The sequence below is a fragment of the Microtus oregoni genome, unplaced genomic scaffold, assembly GCF_018167655.1.
Source record: "Microtus oregoni isolate MIOR12 unplaced genomic scaffold, Mior012 000004F_ref0000308, whole genome shotgun sequence".
NCBI classification, from domain to species: Eukaryota; Metazoa; Chordata; class Mammalia; order Rodentia; family Cricetidae; genus Microtus; species Microtus oregoni.
The window spans coordinates 28,310,251-28,327,992 of NW_024543063.1; the positions used below are offsets into that span (position 1 = coordinate 28,310,251).

The window sequence follows — 17,742 nt, forward strand, 5'->3', positions numbered from 1 at the left end:
TGTGAAGGGCATGGCACAGCTGGTCCGAGAGGAAGAGGAGCAAAGTAGTAGCAGGAAGGGGTGGGTCAGAGCCAGATGTGACGTTCCTGCTGTCCCTGCCTGGAGCCTGGACAGAGCTATTCTCCCTCTTCTCCTCCCCCTCCCTCCCTCCCTCCCTCCCTCCCTCCCTCCCTCCCTCTCCTTCCCCTTCTTCTTCTTCTTCTTCTTCTTCTTCTTCTTCTTCTTCTTCTTCTCCTTCTCCTTCTCCTTCTTCTCCTTCTCCCTTCCCCTTCTTCTCCTTCTCCTCCTCCTCCTCCTCTCTCTCTCTCCCTCACTCCCTCCTCCCCCCCCTCCTGATTCCCCTGCATCCTTGGCTCTGTGATGAGACAGCCTGTCTTGCCCACCTCCTTCGTGGGCTTCGGATGGGGCTTGGTCTCCGAGACAGACAACCCTGATTGTGCTATGTGCTATTCTCTCACAGCAGTGACAGCCCAGATCCAGCTGGGTAGGAGTCTGTCATTTCTCAGTCCAGTCAGTGTATGTGTGCATTCCTATGCCTGTTAGGTGTCCATGTGTGTGGAAGCCAGGGAACAACTTCAACTGTCCTTCTCCAGGCACCAGCCACCTTTGTTTGAGAAACAGCTACTTTCGGTGACTGGGCTCTCCCTGTGAGCTAAGCTGGCTGGTTGCCCAGCAAGCCCCAGGGATCCACCAATCTCTGCCTCCTAGTTCAGGGATCACAACAGTCTATGGCTACACTGGCTTCTCAACAGATGCACAAAAGGACAAACCCCAGCGACACTCCAAATCCAAACACACTGCAGGCATTCAAGAGGCTTCCAAGCTCCTTGTTCCCCTTGCTCCCCTGCTTTTCTCCAGGCTGCCTGTTGGAGACCTTCTTCCTCCTTATGCCCCCCAAGGGGAGAAGCCAGTTATGAAACACCTCCCGGTAGAACCCTTCGCTGTGTGAGGTCAAGCAGGGATTCCCTGTGCTGGAGGGATTCACTCGGGCTCTGGTTCATGTGGAGGGTCACTTTAATCAAACACCTGTAAGCACGGCAGTGTGTCATTTTCTCTGAAAAGAGAATCGACAACTCGGTGCAGCCTGCTGAGCCCTGAGATGGGAGCCTGGGTGTCTGAGTAAGGGGGAGCAATGGCCTATGACTGAGGCTCTTGGATCTGAGGGTGTTACCTGGGGGGTCTAGGTGAACCCTCAAATGTTTTCCTATCCTGGTCCCACATCTAAAAGAGCATTTCCTCTTACACTGAGTGTGCAGTGTGGTGTCCCCCACACCTTCCTGTGCTCATGCCACTCATGACTTAGCACCTCCTCCCCACTTTCATGGTTAGCGCCTTTCCAGCATGGGGTACCCTCAGATGTCCCCCTGGAGAGCAGATGGTGGCATCACTCGGGTAGGGAAGCCTCTGACCATGGCACCCACCGGCCTGCAGTTCTGCCCGGCTCCAGTGGGCTCTTTGCCTCCCAGGTGCTGGCTGCGGCTCCCAGCCCCTTGGGAGTGTTTGCTCTGTGAGCAGACAGCCCTTTGGGAAAGGTTACTCCCTCGATCCCTTTCCAGAAGGTTCTAGATTCCTTTATCTGAGGAGGCCCTGGCAGTTCCCGTTTCTCCTGTGCAAAGCCTCTGAGTCTTCCTAAAGGGAGTCCAGGATGGAAATCAGTGGAGGAGGCACACATCACAGCAAGGTTCCGCAGCAGCACACGGTGGCCGTGTGGCTGTGTGTCTCTGATGCACAGGTCCCATGCACGGCATTGAGACCAAAGTCTTCTCAATGTGTGTCCTATGCCTCCTGTCCCAGGCCAGCCCTGTCTAAAGTGCTGGCTGCCATGTTTGCCTCACCTCTGCATCTCGGGGGCATTAGAGGTCACCATGAGAGGGCACAGTGGAGGAATAAGGGTGAGGGAGAGAAGACTTTCCTTCCTATCCCCAGAATACAGGACACATTGTTTTCCTGAGCCCACTCATTGTGTTCACTCAGAAAGACCCAGGCCGGCTGTGACACCCTGTTCTTCACTCAGGTGACCCTCAGAGACAGTGACACAGACAGGGATGAAAGACAGCAGGAAAACAAAGCAGGACATGTGTGGTGGTTTGAAAGAAAATGGCCTCCAAAGGGAGTGGCACTTAGGAGGCGTGGCCTTGTTGGAGTAGGTGTGGTCTTGTTGTTGGAGGAAGTATCACTGTGGAGGTGGGCATTGAGGGCCTATATATGTTCAAGCCATGCCAAGTGAAACAGAACACTTCCTGTTGCCTGCAAGATGTAAAACTCTCAGTTCCTTCTCCAGCACCATGTCTGCCTGCACGCTGCCATGTCCCACCATGATGATAGTGGACTAAATCTCTGAAACTGTAAGCCACCCCATTAAATGTTTTCCTTTATAAGAGCTGCTGTGGTCACGGTGGTTCTCCACAGCAATAGAAACCCTAACTAAGATGATATGAAAACCCTAACAACCCTGGCAGAGAGATTAGCCACCAACCTTGGCCTTCAAAGAAAGGGTGACAGAGGGGACAGTTGTGCTCTGATAATCTAAGAATCTGTGTTTGGGTGACATTTGACTACTTTTTCCTCTCTGTGTATTATGATAGAATCTAATTTCTACTATGTTTAACCCAGCCCTGAAATTTCAAGAAGAGAAGTAAGACACTGGTGAGGGGGATAGGTGTGTCAGAGCCAGTGTGGCTGGGGAGGGTGAGCCTGCTATCCTTGCTTTCTGGTGTATGTGTCTGGCCTGTTCCAGGCTGGGTCTCGGTTTCCCGCTCAGAGATTATGTCAGTGGTTCCTATGGTGATGGGAGATGGCCTTACACCAAGGCACCAGCCTTGCTGTGGGGCCAGGCATGGGGGTTCTGGGAAACATCTAGAATCATCTTCCTTTCCATGCTGGGTCAGTCCAAAATATAGGAAGATAATGCGTGTGTTTGTGTGTGTGTATGTACAAGTGGTCATACATGCCCTGTTTGTTACTCAGATACTATCTATCTTACTTGAGACAGCATCTTTCATTGGTCCAGAGTTCACTGGGTAAGCTACACTGGGTGGCCTGCTAGAACCAGGGACCTTAGCAGTGGGATTGCCAGCACATACAACCATACATGGCTTTTTATGGGATACTGGGAACTCAGGTCCTCACTCTTCTGTGGACCAACTGAGCCATCTCCCGAACCCCAGGAAGGTAATCCTTAAACCAGGAGATGCAGACGCTGGTGGGATAAAGGGGTCACGAACTCTGTGTGCACCCCACAGCAACGTGACTGTTTTGCAGCCTGGATTCCTTTCTGTACGGGCTGCATGCCCTCTTCAAAGGTGACTTCCGGGTCACAGCTCGAGACGAGTGGGTATTTGCCGACATGGACCTGCTGCACAAAGTTGTTGTTCCAGCCGTCCGGATGTCCCTGAAGCTGCACCAGGTAAAAAAGCCAATTCTGAAAGAACAATAATCTGAGTCTGCCCCCTTAAGTCGACTTCCCACCCACCGTGAGGTAAGCAGCCTCCTCCTCCATCCTCCCCCCAGGGAGCCCCACTCCATGGTTGTCTGTCTCCTCATTGGCCTAGAATCAGCTCAGCCAAGGAGTATGGCATAAATCCTCTTACACCACAGGCTCAAATAAAGAATTCTCCCCTATGAGAAGAAAAGTAAGAAATGTGGGCCTGGGCGAGGCCTCCATCAGTAACGGGCTTGTTGTCCAGGCATGAGGGTGAGTCTGAACCATGGAACTCAGGGAGAAAATCTAGGTGTGTTCGTTTTATTGCAATCCCAGGGCTGAGAACAGAAAGACAAAAGGCTCTTTGGGTAGGGGGAGGCATCACTAGCCAGCAATCTAGCCAAGCTGGTGACCACTAGGATCAATGAAAGGCCCTATCTCAAAACAACAGCCAAAAGAATGTGGCTAGCGACCAAGGAGGACACCGAAGGTGGCCCTTGTCCTCTACATACGCAGTCACACACACTGAACACATCGAAGGAGAAAGTCAATAACACAGACTCCATCTCCTTCTGATGTATATGACATGCTCAAATAATAATTAGAATGGTAAATTATTCTATGTCAACCTCAACTACAGAATGAGACCTTGTCTCAAAAAGAAAGCCACAAAAATGAAGTAATAACAATATAGTCTTTGATATGGGCGGTGGTGGCGCACGCCTTTAATCTCGGTACTGGGGAGGCAGAGGCAGGCAGATCTCTGTGAGTTCAAGGCCAGCCTGGTCTACAAAGCAAGTTCTAGAACAGCTAGGACTATTACACAGAGAAACCCTTTCTCGAAAAACCAAAACCAAACCAAACTAAAACAGCAACAACAACAAACAATCCCCCCCCCCCCCAAAAAAAAATCTTTTTTTCTGGAAAGCCTCAGAAATCATTCAACACTAGCTTTGGAAACAGTGGGTGGTCTGAATAAACCTGGCATTGGCTAATGGCCATCTTCCCCAGGAGCATAGAGGAGGAGGTTCACTAGGAAGAGGGGAGCTGACCTAAATGTCACAGAGGCCTGAGGAATGCAGCTCTTTCCTGAGCATGCTCCAGCTGGTTAGGGACAACGAGTTGAGATGCCCTCAATGCCCAGCTCAAGATTCAGTGACGAGGGTACGGTGGGGAGTGGGGAAATGAGGCAAGCATGTGGCCCCAGAGGCCACCGCAAGTCCCCCTCTGCCCTTGCCCAGACCAGCAGCTCTGGCCTCACTGAGCCCACCTGGGTTCTCCCCACCAGGACCAGTTCACCTGCCCAGATGAGTATGAAGATCCGGCGGTTCTCTATGAGGCCATCCAATCCTTCGAGAAGAAGGTCGTGATCTGCCACGAGGGAGACCCAGCCTGGAGGGGTGCAGTGCTGTCCAACAAGGAGGAGCTGCTGACCCTGAGGCACGTGGTGGACGAGGGTGCCGATGAATACAAAGTCATCATGCTCCACAGGGGTTTCCTGAGCTTCAAGGTCATCAAGGTAGGTCACATGTCCTGATCTCCAACTGGGGAGCAAGAAGACAAGAAGGCAGTTGGCACTACTGGTCCCTAAGCAGGAGTGCTAGCCAGCAGCCAGAGGCACCAGAGAGGCAGCCTGAAAGCCTGGTGCCCTTGTGGTGCCCTCCTGGGAGAACCAGCATGTGGGGAGGATCTACCAAATTGACAACACCATTTTGTTTTGTTCTTAAGTATCTTAATGTTTTAAGTAATTTGTATTTTAGGACATGTGGTCCATGGGCTGCAGGTTGGACATGCCTACTTTTCTTGGATTGCCCGCTCCTGGGTGAAAGAGCCCTCCTGCCCATGACCTGTCTTTGCATAGGGCTAAGAGAAAATTCTTACTTCCTTTTTCTTTTCCCTAAGTTCCCCCCATGAGAATGACATTATTTTCAGGAGTGAGACAAGGGGCCCCCGCCAAGTAGTTATACCCCCAGACTCTCCCAGAACCGGACTCACTCTCCGTGGGTTAAATCCCAACTGACGGCCGGGATCCCTGGACTTCTCTGCACTCCCACCCCTGCCTGCAGGTAAACAAGGAGTGCGTGAGAGGACTCTGGGCAGGGCAGCAGCAGGAGCTCATCTTCCTGCGCAACCGCAACCCAGAGCGTGGAAGCATCCAGAACAACAAGCAGGTGCTACGCAATCTCATCAACTCCTCCTGCGATCAGCCGCTGGGGTACCCCATGTATGTCTCCCCACTGACCACGTCCTACCTGGGAACCCACAAGCAGCTGCAAAGCGTCTGGGGTGGGCCTGTCACACTGGACCGTATGAGGACGTGGTTCCAGACCAGGTGGCTAAGGTAGGACTTCCCAGGGGCCTCTGCCTGGGCACCGGGGAGAAGCGTGTGGAGCTGAGCTCTGGGTGGCATGATGATAGCGGTCACTGTTGTCTTAGATGAGTCACCCTGCTGTGCCCAACTGACCCTCAACCGGTCATGTGGCCAACAAGTGGCCTCAGAGAGAATCAGTGGGGAATGTCATATACACGGTCACGTTCCCTACTCTCAGGTCCAGGTCGTGTCTGTCCTCTAACTGGTTTGAGGGATAGAGGGTACTTTTTATTTTGTTTGTGTATATGTTCATATGTATGCCAGCATGTGTGTGTGTGTCTGTGTGTGTGTGTGTGTGTGTGTGTGTGAGAGAGAGAGAGAGAGAGAGAGAGAGAGAGAGAGAGAAAGGGGCTGTGACTGTGTACACAGTCTGTCTGGAGGACAAACGACAACCTCAGGTATCATATCATTCTCATTCTTCAGGTACCACTTACTATTGTGTGTGTGTGTGTGTGTGTGTGTGTGTGTATCTGTGAGTTGAGGCATACCCACACATGTGGAAAGGAGAAAACATTTGTAGAATCCCTTCTTTCCATCTTGCCAGCATCTATTTTTCCAAAACAAGGTCTCTCACTGGCCACGAACCCACCAATTAGGCTAGACTGGCTGCCCCATGAGCTCCAGGGATCTGCCCACCTCCGCCTCTCCAGCGCTGAGACTACACGTGCACACCACCATACCCCGCGTTTTGACATGGGCTCCACAGGCTGTCCTCAGGCTTACACCGCACAGCAAGCGCCTGACCGACTGAGCCCTCTCCCCAGCTCTCGCTGGCTGCAGAGAGAAGCAGGCCTGAACCTACAGGCCTGTCACTCATTGCTGCCTTCTGCCTTCTGCAGTAAGGAGTCTCTGGTTGCCGGGGTATTCTGAGCATCACTTGGGCATGGTAGCACTCCTGATGGGTTCCCATGGAAGGTTCAGCCTGATGCTTCTATTCCTGGCATGCATATCTGCTTATTAGACACTGTGCCCCTTTCTCACGTGCACTCCCGGGGTGCGGTCCACCTGGAGAGAGTGCCCTTCCTCCCAGTTCATTCATGGCTAGCGGGGACAGGCAGGGTAAGTTAGGAGGCACTTGCAATGGGAGGAATCCAACCTGCAGAACCAGAGCTGTACAAAGCCAGCCAGCTACACACCATGTGGTGACACCATCTTATGCGATCACTGTCCATAACTGATGTCACTGTGTGGCCTGGGACTATATGAGAGATGTGTCAATGAGACCCTGACGTTCCTGTCCCTCCCACAGGATGAGAAAGGACTGCAGTGTGGGCCAGAGGAGCAGTGGCAACATTGAAGATGTGGATGGACCAGCAGGACCTGCAGCAGGTGGTAGGAATGCCCCCAGTGGAGAAAGCCGGGACAGCAGCTCAGAACAAGCCAGAAAAGGAGGCACCCAGCAATGGGCCTCACCCCGTGGAGAGGGTCATAGGACAGGTGAGCGTGCCCAGGGCCGTAGGTCCAACATTATGGAATGTATTTTCTAGTCTCCAGGGCCTCTTGGCTCCCATCAAGGAACTTAGGGTCAGTGGCTGTGGCACTGGAAGAGATTTACTCGTCACACCCTCTGGCTGGCTGGGTCCAGCTCTGCTCATTCATCTGTCCATGGGTTCTTTACCTTTGGCCGTCACTTGATGTATGTCTTCCTGACCGTCCGATACTCCATTCTGTCCATCTGTCCCTCTCAGTGCTGTTCCACCATTATTGCTTCTTAAAACTCTTCTGCTAAGTCCAGCCTAGCTCTGAACCTCTAAATGAAGGAGGCATGCTGACAAAATACCTCAGCGCCTGGGCTCCCAGCCCCGGAACCTAACCCGTCCTGGGCTGAGGGTCTCCTGGCCCTGACCTAGCTTGCAGTGCCCTCCTCGTCCATGCCGCGTCCTGTGTGACCACTGCACTTGCTGCCAAGGCTGTTTGTACACTGTTGCTCTTGGGCCTCCCGTGAGGGCTGTACATACGCCGGCTCCTTTACACGCTCCATGGCTCTAGGCCCTTTGGGGTGCTCCGTCTTCCCTTCCCACGTGGAGACACAGGGCACAGAAAAGGCATTGCCCCAAGGTACCCAGTCAGTAAGCAGCCAACCTGGTATTCAGATGAGGAAGAACAGCCTCCAAGCCTCTGATCTACTCATTGTGGCCTCCCTTTAGCTGCTACCCAGTTCTATCCCGAGAGCAGCGAATCCCAGGACACCTGCACACTCCTAGCCTTCCATCTGTCCCCCTGACTACATCCCTACTGGCCACGGCCTAGTCCTGTCCTCTGGCTGGCAAGGGGCCCACTTTCCAGTGATCTTCCTTCTGGTGAGCTGACACTATGTTCCTTCTGAGGCAGCCCATTCCCTTCTGCGGGCAGGAGTGGGGACAGGAACACGGTAGATAGCCCAGACCCCTCCCTATCCTAACAAACGATGTGCCAAGGGGAGCAGGCACAGCACCTGAGCAAGACACCCAAGCAGAGCCCATGCCCAGCAGACTGGGAAAAGAGAAGAGATGTTCTCCTCCCATTCAAAGAAAGGAAAGCCGCTGGCTATGGTTCTCTTTGTCACCCCCCCCCCCCCCCCATGTCACGAGTTCACAGTCCTCACAGAGCAGCCAGAGTGACTAGCTCTGGATAGAGACCATTACAGTGGGCAAGGCATGGCGGCTGATGCAGGCTCAGCCTGCAGATGGAATTCTGCATTTGGTCGCCACAGGAGCGGACTGTGTGCAGAAGGAAGCATGGCTGGGCTATAATGACACACTTCTTCCCAGAAGGCACCAGCGCCCAAAGATTTCACAGTCTCCTAAGACAGCGCCGCCACCTGGATGTCACACATGAGCTTAGGGGAGGCAGTTTCCATGCAAACCACAAGAGCTAGTTGTCATGTGATAGCTAGGCATGAGGCCACTCAAGGGTAGGGCAAAATAAAGGGAATCACTCAACAGTAGTGAGTGTGCCCCACTCCTGATTGGCAGGGCTCACTCCCGTATACCACTTCTGTGACTGAGTTCATCCCCCATGCCTGCCCCACCCCGTCTTTGCTCCTTGCCTGGTTCCCATCATTCATTCCAGTTCTGATGCTTTGCCAGAATCCCAGAGGACCAGTGTCTGTCCAGATTCCTAACCAGCAGGCCGCCCCGGGCCACCACACTGAGCAGCTACTGCTGGCTTGCTGGGTACTTCACACTTATGCCCATTGCCAGGAGCTCCATGTGCCAACCTCGCGAAGCTCCCAACAACCCACAGTCATTCAGTACCAAACAGTAAATGTCACAGCAAGGAGAGGTGGCCTAGGAGTGAGCTGGTGACCTACTTACCACAGGTGGCTAGAAGCCCATCACTGGTCTGAATCCCACATCAGAGAGATTCAGAGGGTTGCTATCTTATATCACTAAGGACTCTCACCACAGCCTAGCAACCCAACTAGCGATCAAAGACAAAGAAAAAATAATGAACCAAGGAGCATAAATTTCATTATGTTCAATTCAGGTCTGAAGGTTTTCCCTAGAAATGCCCAGATTTGATAATGCAGTCGTTGGAAAAATAAGTTAATTGTAAAGTAATGAGACCGAGCAGCGCAGATGATTTCAACACAGCTTGCTTGCTGCTGGTTAATTTGTAAAATTAAAATTGAAAAAAAGGAGCCACAGAACACCAAAAGAATATCTGAGGTATAAAGAGGAGATGGCTCAGTCTGAACAATGCTTGCTGCACAAGCCCGGAAACCTGAATTCAGATCCTCAGCATCCACGTAAAAGCTGTGAGCAACAGCCGCCCGTCATCCCAGCACCGTGAGCAGGCAGAGGAAAAGATCCCTGAGGCTCAGAGCTTCATTTGCAGCTCCAGGTTCAGTGCAGAAGCATGATCAAAACACACAGAACAGAGATCAATAGAGGATAATGCCTAACATCAGTCTCTGGCCTCTACACACAGAGGCACACATGCATGCACACAGAGACTGGCTGAAGCTTCAGCGCTGGGGCAGTCCCTTGTCTTGCATGGACTCTGGACAGCTAGCTCTCTTTTGATGTTCTGTAGACCTCTCTCCCTTTGCTCTTGGGATCGGCAGAAGGCCCTGCCTAGTGCAGGCGGAGAATAGACTTGCAGGTGGTTGGCTGCGGAGGGTTTTGGACAGAGATTAGCTTTAGAAATCACAGAAGTTTGGCCTTTTCAGATTCCAAATAAACAAGCCACTACCCTTGCTCACAATGTTGATTCCTTGAGGGTCTCCCCCTTATTTCTGACTGACTTCTTAACAGGGACCTTCAAGCCCAAGGCCATTCCCCTGTGCCCAAGACAGAGATGTTCCAGGCCACTCACTCAGTCCAGAGAGGCCAGCACCAGTTCTGGGTACCTCACACAGTGCCTCAATCTGAGACTCCCATTTTCACAACCTATAGGTAGAGGAAACCCATGCAGGTCACCAATAAATGCCCCTTAGAAATGAGCACACCACCATCACTGTGTCCAAAGTTATGTCAGTGAGGGGCCTAGGTTGTACAGCCAGCCTCCACTAAGTTCCATTCTCTCAGAGAGGACTTGGCTTTCTTGGGCACAGACAGAGCAGGTACCTACACACCACAGAGATATTGGTATATGTGGCCACCTGTGGCAATAATGCTCTGTTTTTGAGACCTAAAACTGTTTTATTTCTTAATTGCCCCATATTAATGAGCTACAGAATGAAACTCTGGCGTGTGCCTACTTTGGGAAGTGATCAACTCAGGGTAACTGGTGTGTGCTGCCCCTCCCAAGTCTGTCATTTCATGTTAGACTTTAGACTCTTCTGTCTATTGCTTTGAGATGCTACCCCACTGTCTTATTGTATTATTGAGCCCCAGCAAGCATTTCCCTCCCTTGGTTTGGTATTGGTTTCCCGGACAGCTAAAGACAATGGCCATATACAACATTAAAAAGATTTCATTAGTCTGGAAGAATGATGTGGAAGTTTAAATGTAATTGGCCCCATAAGCTTACAGGGAGTGGCCCTATTGGGAGGTGTGGCTTTGTTAGAGTGGCTGTGGCCTTGTTGGAGGAAGTGTATCTCTGTGGAGGTGGGCTTTGAGGTCTCTTATGCTCAAGCTATGCTCAGTTTGCTTCCTGTTGCCTGTGGGTCAAGATGTAGCGCTCTCAGCTCCTTCTCCAGCACCATGTCTGCCTGCACACTGCCATGTCCTGACATGAAGATAATGGACTGAACCTCTGAAACTCTAAGCCATCACCAATTGAATGTTTTCCTTTACAAGAGTTGCTGTGGTCATGGTGTGTCTTCACAGCACTTACTGCTTTCACAGAGGACCAGAGTTTCATTCCTACATCAGGTAGCTTACAACTAATTGCCTGTAGGTTCAGCTCCAGGGCATCTGACACTTTTGGTCTCCTAGGGCACTGCACTGAAGTGCTTGTGCAAATACACACACACACACACACACACACACACACACAGGGAAGGAGGGAGGGAGGGAGAGAGAGAGGGGATATACATACACAGAAAAAGAGTCCACTGAACACAATAATTAAGAGATATATTTAAAATAATGGAATAATATCTGGTGTTGTACCTACATTGCTTCTGTGGTCTTCCAAAATTAAATTACACACATAAAAGCATTCTGATGATTTGTATTGGAAATGTTTTCAGAAAGTTCATGTCTTGAAGCTATGACTCCAAATGCAAAGCCAAGGTGGGACAGTCATGGGAGGTAAGCTTGGTCATGGGAAGTGGCATAGAGGAGCTAAGCCCACCATCCCAAGATGAGGCTGTAAGGAGGGATTGGCTCAAGGGGTGTTGCCCTCACTGATGGATCACAATGGAGAGAGACCACCCCCACCCCCATTATTATAAAGTACCTCTTCCGGGGTTTGGACACCCCCACCCCCATATTTATAAAGTACTTCTTCCAGGGTTTGACCAGGTGCTCTGCTCTCTTACAGGAAGAAGGAAGGGCAGAAGCCAGTCCGTCCTGGCACACTCGGCAATAAGCCAGAGGCCACCTACTCTGAGCTCCTCAGGTCCCATTGTAGAGAGCCACCAAGCCTTCCTTCAGACGTCCAGCTCTGTGCACGAGCTGGCCCAGAGGCCTTCAGGAAGCCGGCTTTCCTTGCACAACTCGGCTGCATCCCTGCACTCGCAACCACCTCCCATCACCACCACGGGTCACCTGAGTGTCCGGGAGCGGGCTGAGGCACTCATTCGGTCTAGCCTGGGCTCTTCAACCAGCTCTACTCTCAGCTTCCTCTTTGGCAAAAGGAGTTTCTCCAGCGCGCTTGTCATCTCTGGACTCTCTGCTGCAGAGGGAGGCAACACCAGCGACACCCAGTCATCCAGCAGTGTCAACATCGTGATGGGTCCTTCCGCGAGGGCCGCTAGCCATGCTGCTCGGGTAAGGACTGCCCCAGGGTGGGAGACAGGCAGGAGGCATCAGAGGGCCTGGGGATCCCATCCACCTGCCAAATACTTTTGCCTTCTTCCAGGGTTGGTTGATTTATAGCAAACAATGAGTATTCTCAGCCTTTGGTCCCACAGGTACCCCAACATAATTATTTCCATAATCCAGAAGCCCAGGCATGAGGAGAAGCCTCCCCTTGCCCTCTCTATGGAAGCAGGATTCCTTCCTTCCCATTTGAGCCACTCTGGCCTGAGGGAGAAGAAAGGGCAGGAGTAGGCACTGGAGTTAAACTGCCTTGGATTCCCAGTCTTAAAGATGACCAACCACTTCCAAGTGGGTCCATCCCAGAAACAGAGTTTAAAAAGAGTCTATCGAATAAAATGCCACTTGCTCAGAATTCATGTTACTAACAGAGAAGACTAGCTGGGATTCATTCGTGAGAAAGAAAAAGATTGGCAGCCACTCAGGAATTCTCCTATGTCCTCTGTTAGGAAAGAAAAATTAAAAAAAAAAAAAAACAATGGGTTAAGGCAAAGCTTGGGCAGATTTGTGTCTCCAGGCCGAAGAGAAGATACTGGAATATAACTTGAGGGTAAAACCATCACCTAATCTGTTTTCTCCTTCAATAAAAGGGCACAGCTGTCACTCCTGTCCCATCCCATCTCTCTAAACTTGCTCTATAGGCATACTCCGAGGGTTCTGGCAAATTTCCCTTTTCTGTCTCTGGCAAGGATGGTAGGTCTTTAGGACTCTGAGCATCTTGTGTAACTGCTAGGTTGAGCCTGCAGTGGCAGCATCAGCACAAGGGAGGGCTAGGTGGGTGGAGAAAGTCCACCAGGGCTTGCACAGTGGCAGGCAGGCAGGCAAACATGGGGCGACTCCCATGGGCTCCCTTTGGATTGGCACGTCCAGCTCTTCTGAACAAAGTCCCACATGCAGAGGCCATGTAGACGTGCAGCTTGGTAGCACATCCTAACCTCAGAGGCTGCCTGTCTGTCCTGTGCATTTTAAGAGCCTGCCTTTGAAGCCTGCAGCTACGCGAGCCTCAGTTCCTGCGATGTCGGGGATGGGTGGGGTGACTCGGGCCATGCAGACAGTGAGCATGTCTCTGCTTCTCTCCTTTCTGAAGCACTTCTCTGAGCCATGTGAACCCACTGACACTCCAGAGCAAGGGCAGCTTCCAGATCCACGGCTGGCAGAGGCTGTGGCAGAGAACCTGGGGATGCTTTGCCGGAGAGCGAGCCAGGAGGACATGGGCCTGGATGACACAGCTTCCCAGCAGAGTGCCTCGGATGAGCAATAGTGGACACATTTTTGGTCAGAGAGATGGGGACTCTCTCTGCTCCAGAACCACATGGTTCTTCCTAAGGGAAAAGAAGAGCCATTCTAGAAAACAATAACTTTATCTCAGGTTCTTGGAAACACTCGTCTCGTGGGAGTCGGGAAAAGACATTGCGCCTCCTCCCTCAAGCACTGCACAAGAGTTGGACATTTCTCACAAAAGCCATGGTATATCTTAAAACAACTGGCTCCTCCTGCTCTGGTAATAGAACAGCTGCATGCTACATTACTGGCATTTTACACATCACTGTCACCGTGAGAGAGCAGAGTCACAGCCCCTGAGGCCATCAGCAGGCCAGGGGCATCCAGGTTCGGCCCAACTGCAAAGAGCCTCCTCCTTTTTGACCCTCGCACAGTTGGAAGTGCAAACCATTCGCCACAACCTGATGGTGCACTGGTCCAGGATGGGAGTTTCAGGGTGATATGCTCCTCCCTCAAGTTCTGGGCCACCCAGGACCCCTGCGTGCTTCCCAGGAATGCATGCTAGTCTTCCAAGCTGAGCAAGCTCTACTGTATGTGAGCACATTTGCACACACCTCTGTTTTAGGGATTAAAATGTTTACAGTTCTGGCTGTGTCCGTCTACTGTCCTCCCTAAACACACCCTCTCTACTCTGAGAAAGACCTTTGTGGGGAGGGAAGCAAATCCCATCTCAGATACCCCTACAGGACAGAGCAGAGGCACAGCCTCCTGCTGAGAAGAGGGGGCACCACGCATCTGCTTCACTTTGCCTGGACTTCTGGAAGGGCAGTGGGAAAAAGAAGGACTTGGTTTATGCAAAGTAAAGTCTCCAAAGAATCTAAGATTGGAAAACGGGAGCTGCAAATCCTTCACCACTGGGAAGTAGGCAGTAATGGTTTGTGTGTGCACACGTGTGTGCGTGTGTGTATGCATGTGTGCATGTGCGCTGTCCTGGAGCTTGCAGGTCAGCCGAGGTGGCCAGGGAGCCCCAGCCACTCTGGTATGTCCTCTGTAGCGCTGGGCACAAGTGTGTACCGCCACAGCCACTCCTTCCTCACATGGGTGCTGGGACCAAACTCAGGCTCTGTGCTTTCTGGCTAAGTACTCTACTGAGCTATCTCTCCAGCATCTCTTTCTGTTTTTTAAGAATTAGCAATGGCGGAATACATCCTGTCCCAGGGCAGGAGGCAGATGGCAGAGGCTGCCGTCTGACCTCAATATAGGCACTGAGGCATGGCGACATCCATGCTGACACCAACGAGCGTGAGTACATACATAGGCACAAAAAAGAATTAACAATTAAGGGCAATAGGTGGGGTGTAGTTGGTTGTTTTTACTCTTTGAGGGAACCACTGCCCAGATCCCAGATAAATCTACGGAGGCTTATTCTTTTGCCTCTGGGCTTTTATCTTTCTATTTCTGTATACATTTTCGTTTCTTCTGTTCTGGCTGTGTGGCCCCTGATGCCCTCCCTCCTTTTCCTTCTCTTGCTCTTTGATCTTCCCAGATTTCTCCTCCCATTTATTCTCTCTGCCTGCTAGTCTGGCCTATCCTTTCTCCTGCCTGGCTACTGGCCGTTCAGTTCTTTATCAGACTGATCAGGTGTTTTAGACAGGCAGAGTAACACAGCTTCACAGAGTTAAACAAATACGAGGTAAAAGAATGCAACACATCTTTGTATCATTAAATGTTCCCCGGCATAAACAAATGTAACACATCCTCAACTAATATTCCACAACAGTGAGGTCTATCAACAGAGACAGGGCACCTTAGAATCTCTAGAAACAATATTTCTGGGTTCCTTGCAACTGTGTATCTGAGAAGCTGGTGTGACCTGCTGCAGGTCTCAGGTTGACTAAAACAAACTCAGCTGGCCTCTCCTGAACCCCCCTGAGGCTGCTTGCTAACCCTCAGGAATAAGCAGCTAGCTCTGAGCTGGGTGTGCGGCCCTACTTGAAGTTGGCGAGAAACATGTGCCTAGCAGCAACCACGGCATCCACAGGCTCATGAACTGCGTCCCTGCCCACTGAGGAATACAGGCGCTGGGTGTACAAGCTGAGGGGTGGATATGCACACCAATCCCACCAAGGAAAGACTCCTCGAAGCTGTTCAGTAATACTAAGAATATGCTCCTAGCTTTTTGTTTATTGTATAACTGGGAGGGGGCAGGGAGATAGGATCTCACAAAGCCCAGGCAGACCTCAGACTTGCTAGGTAGCCGAGGATGACCTTGAACTTCTGATTCTTCTGCCTCCACCTCCTGACACAGGTGTGCACCACCATGCCTGGTCATATGATGCTGGAGATGTAGCCCACGGCCTCCTGCATGCCAGGCGAGCCTCTGTCCACTGAGTTACATCTCTGGGCTTTATTATACTGAATATCGATTTTTTTTATCACATAATATATCTTGAATCCCCTTCCCTTTACTCCTCCCAGGTTCTCTCCACTGTGCCTCTCATTCAGATCCATTCTCTGTCTATCATTAGGAAACAAATAGGTTTCTAAGGGATAATAAAATAAAATAGAAGATAAAAACTAACACATCGGAACTGTACAAAACAGAAGAGCCCAAGAGAAGGCACAAGTATCAGAGACCCATTTGTTCACACAATCAGGAATCCCATAAAAACCTGAATTGTAAGCCATAATATATACGCAGAGGACAGATGCAGACCCATGCAGGCCCTGCAATGCTGTCTCGGCCTCTGTGCATCCACAGGAATCTGCTCATGTTGGTTTAGAGGGCCTTGTTTTTGCTGGTGTCCTCCATGTCCTCTGCCTCTAACACTTTCTGCTGCTGCTTCTGCAGGGCTCCCCGGGCCCTGAGGGGAGGGATTTGTACATATCTAGTTTAAAGTATAAATTTTTCATGTAGACATGTTTGTTGCCCAGTCCTCCCAGCAGGCAATTCTGCATCCCTGAGCCTCCCTCATTCTGGTGGTGGTATAAGAGACAGGCCTGTATGGCACTGCCTGCCAGGGGGCTCACATGTTCTGCTGACATCTTTCTCGATGCATTTGACACAGGACAAAAGCAATGTTCTTCTAAAGACAATACAATGCAGCACTTGGCTTTGTGACTATCGTCGCTAACTAGGTACCGACTCTAAACCCTGCCGTGTGTTGCAGAGTTCATGTCTGGCACATACTTGTCTAAATTCAGTGGCTGCTCCGGTGTCCCTGCCTCTGCTGTGTGTTGCACAGCCTGTTTACGCAGCCCCCCCCCCACCACCACCACCACTCGACGTCATTCGGTTTCAAACCCAGGTTACAGCAACTCCAAACTGGATGGGAGGAGGGCAGGGTCACCTCACTGTTCCTAGAACCTTCCATGAATTTGCAGTTTTCCTGGAAGCCTCTCTGCCCACCAGGAGAGCCTGGAAGATTCTCTATTACCTATTTAAAGGTCATGCTGGCTCCACACCCGAGCTTACCTTCATTCAGAGACAAGAAAGGATTTTCAAACCAATGGGTGTGACGACCAGGCTGGTGGTGTGACCTGCTAAGTGAGAGACAGCCAGGGCATCAACAGTCTTTCTCCAGTTGGATCTCCGTCATCCTGTCGGAGCCTGGCTGAATGCATGTGGGCAACAGGCACCCTGTGGTACCATGTCATTCTGGCTGAAATGCATGCGGGCAACATGCACCCTGTGGTACCATGTCATTCTGGCTGAAATGCATGTGGGCAACAGGCACCCTGTGGTACCATGTCATTCTGGCTGAAATGCATGCGGGCAACAGGCACCCTGTCGTACCATGTCATTCTGGCTGAAATGCATGTGCATATCAATGGGCTTTTCAACGTGAATTCCTCAAGTCAGGCTCCACATCCATTAGAGACCCCAGTGCCCCAGCATCAACGTTTCTTAGAGTTCCAGGATGTGCATCTGAAATCTGTGCCTGTTCCCTGACCCTCATCTGCCAGAGTAATAGTCACTGAAGGATGTGTCGGTGTGAGGGGGAGGTGACAGAGAGGCTGGATGGAGACACAGAAGGGAGCATAGACAAAGCAGACGCTCTGATGCCACTGAGACTTGGGTCCAAGCCTTTCTACCCTCCCACAGCTGTGATATTTTAAAACTGATTTTTGAGACAATGTTTCCCTAAGTAGCCTAGGTTGACCTGGAACTATCCTCCTGCACTTCCTTCCTGGGTGCTTCAGTTACAGGTGTGCACCACTAGAGGGGCCCAGTGAGAGGCCAACACGAGGTTCCCTTGGGCTGGCAGGAGAGGAGCATGCTGTATGCAGTCTCTAACACCGCAGCCACCATTTTTCCT

At 51.3% G+C, this 17,742-nt stretch overlaps 1 protein-coding gene across 1 annotated transcript in view; it reads left to right on the forward strand.

The window, feature by feature from the left end:
- Pcnx2 (pecanex 2) overlaps nt 1–14,071 on the forward strand; it is a 123,428-nt gene extending 109,357 nt beyond the window's left edge. The window contains exons 29-34 of the mRNA XM_041650116.1: nt 3,262–3,406; nt 4,710–4,940; nt 5,488–5,762; nt 7,042–7,229; nt 11,706–12,154; nt 13,290–14,071. Coding sequence (XP_041506050.1) covers nt 3,262–3,406; nt 4,710–4,940; nt 5,488–5,762; nt 7,042–7,229; nt 11,706–12,154; nt 13,290–13,463 — 1,462 coding nt within the window. The 3' untranslated portion in view covers nt 13,464–14,071. The remainder of the gene's footprint in view (nt 1–3,261; nt 3,407–4,709; nt 4,941–5,487; nt 5,763–7,041; nt 7,230–11,705; nt 12,155–13,289) is intronic.
- The last annotated feature ends 3,671 nt before the right edge of the window (nt 14,072–17,742 follow it).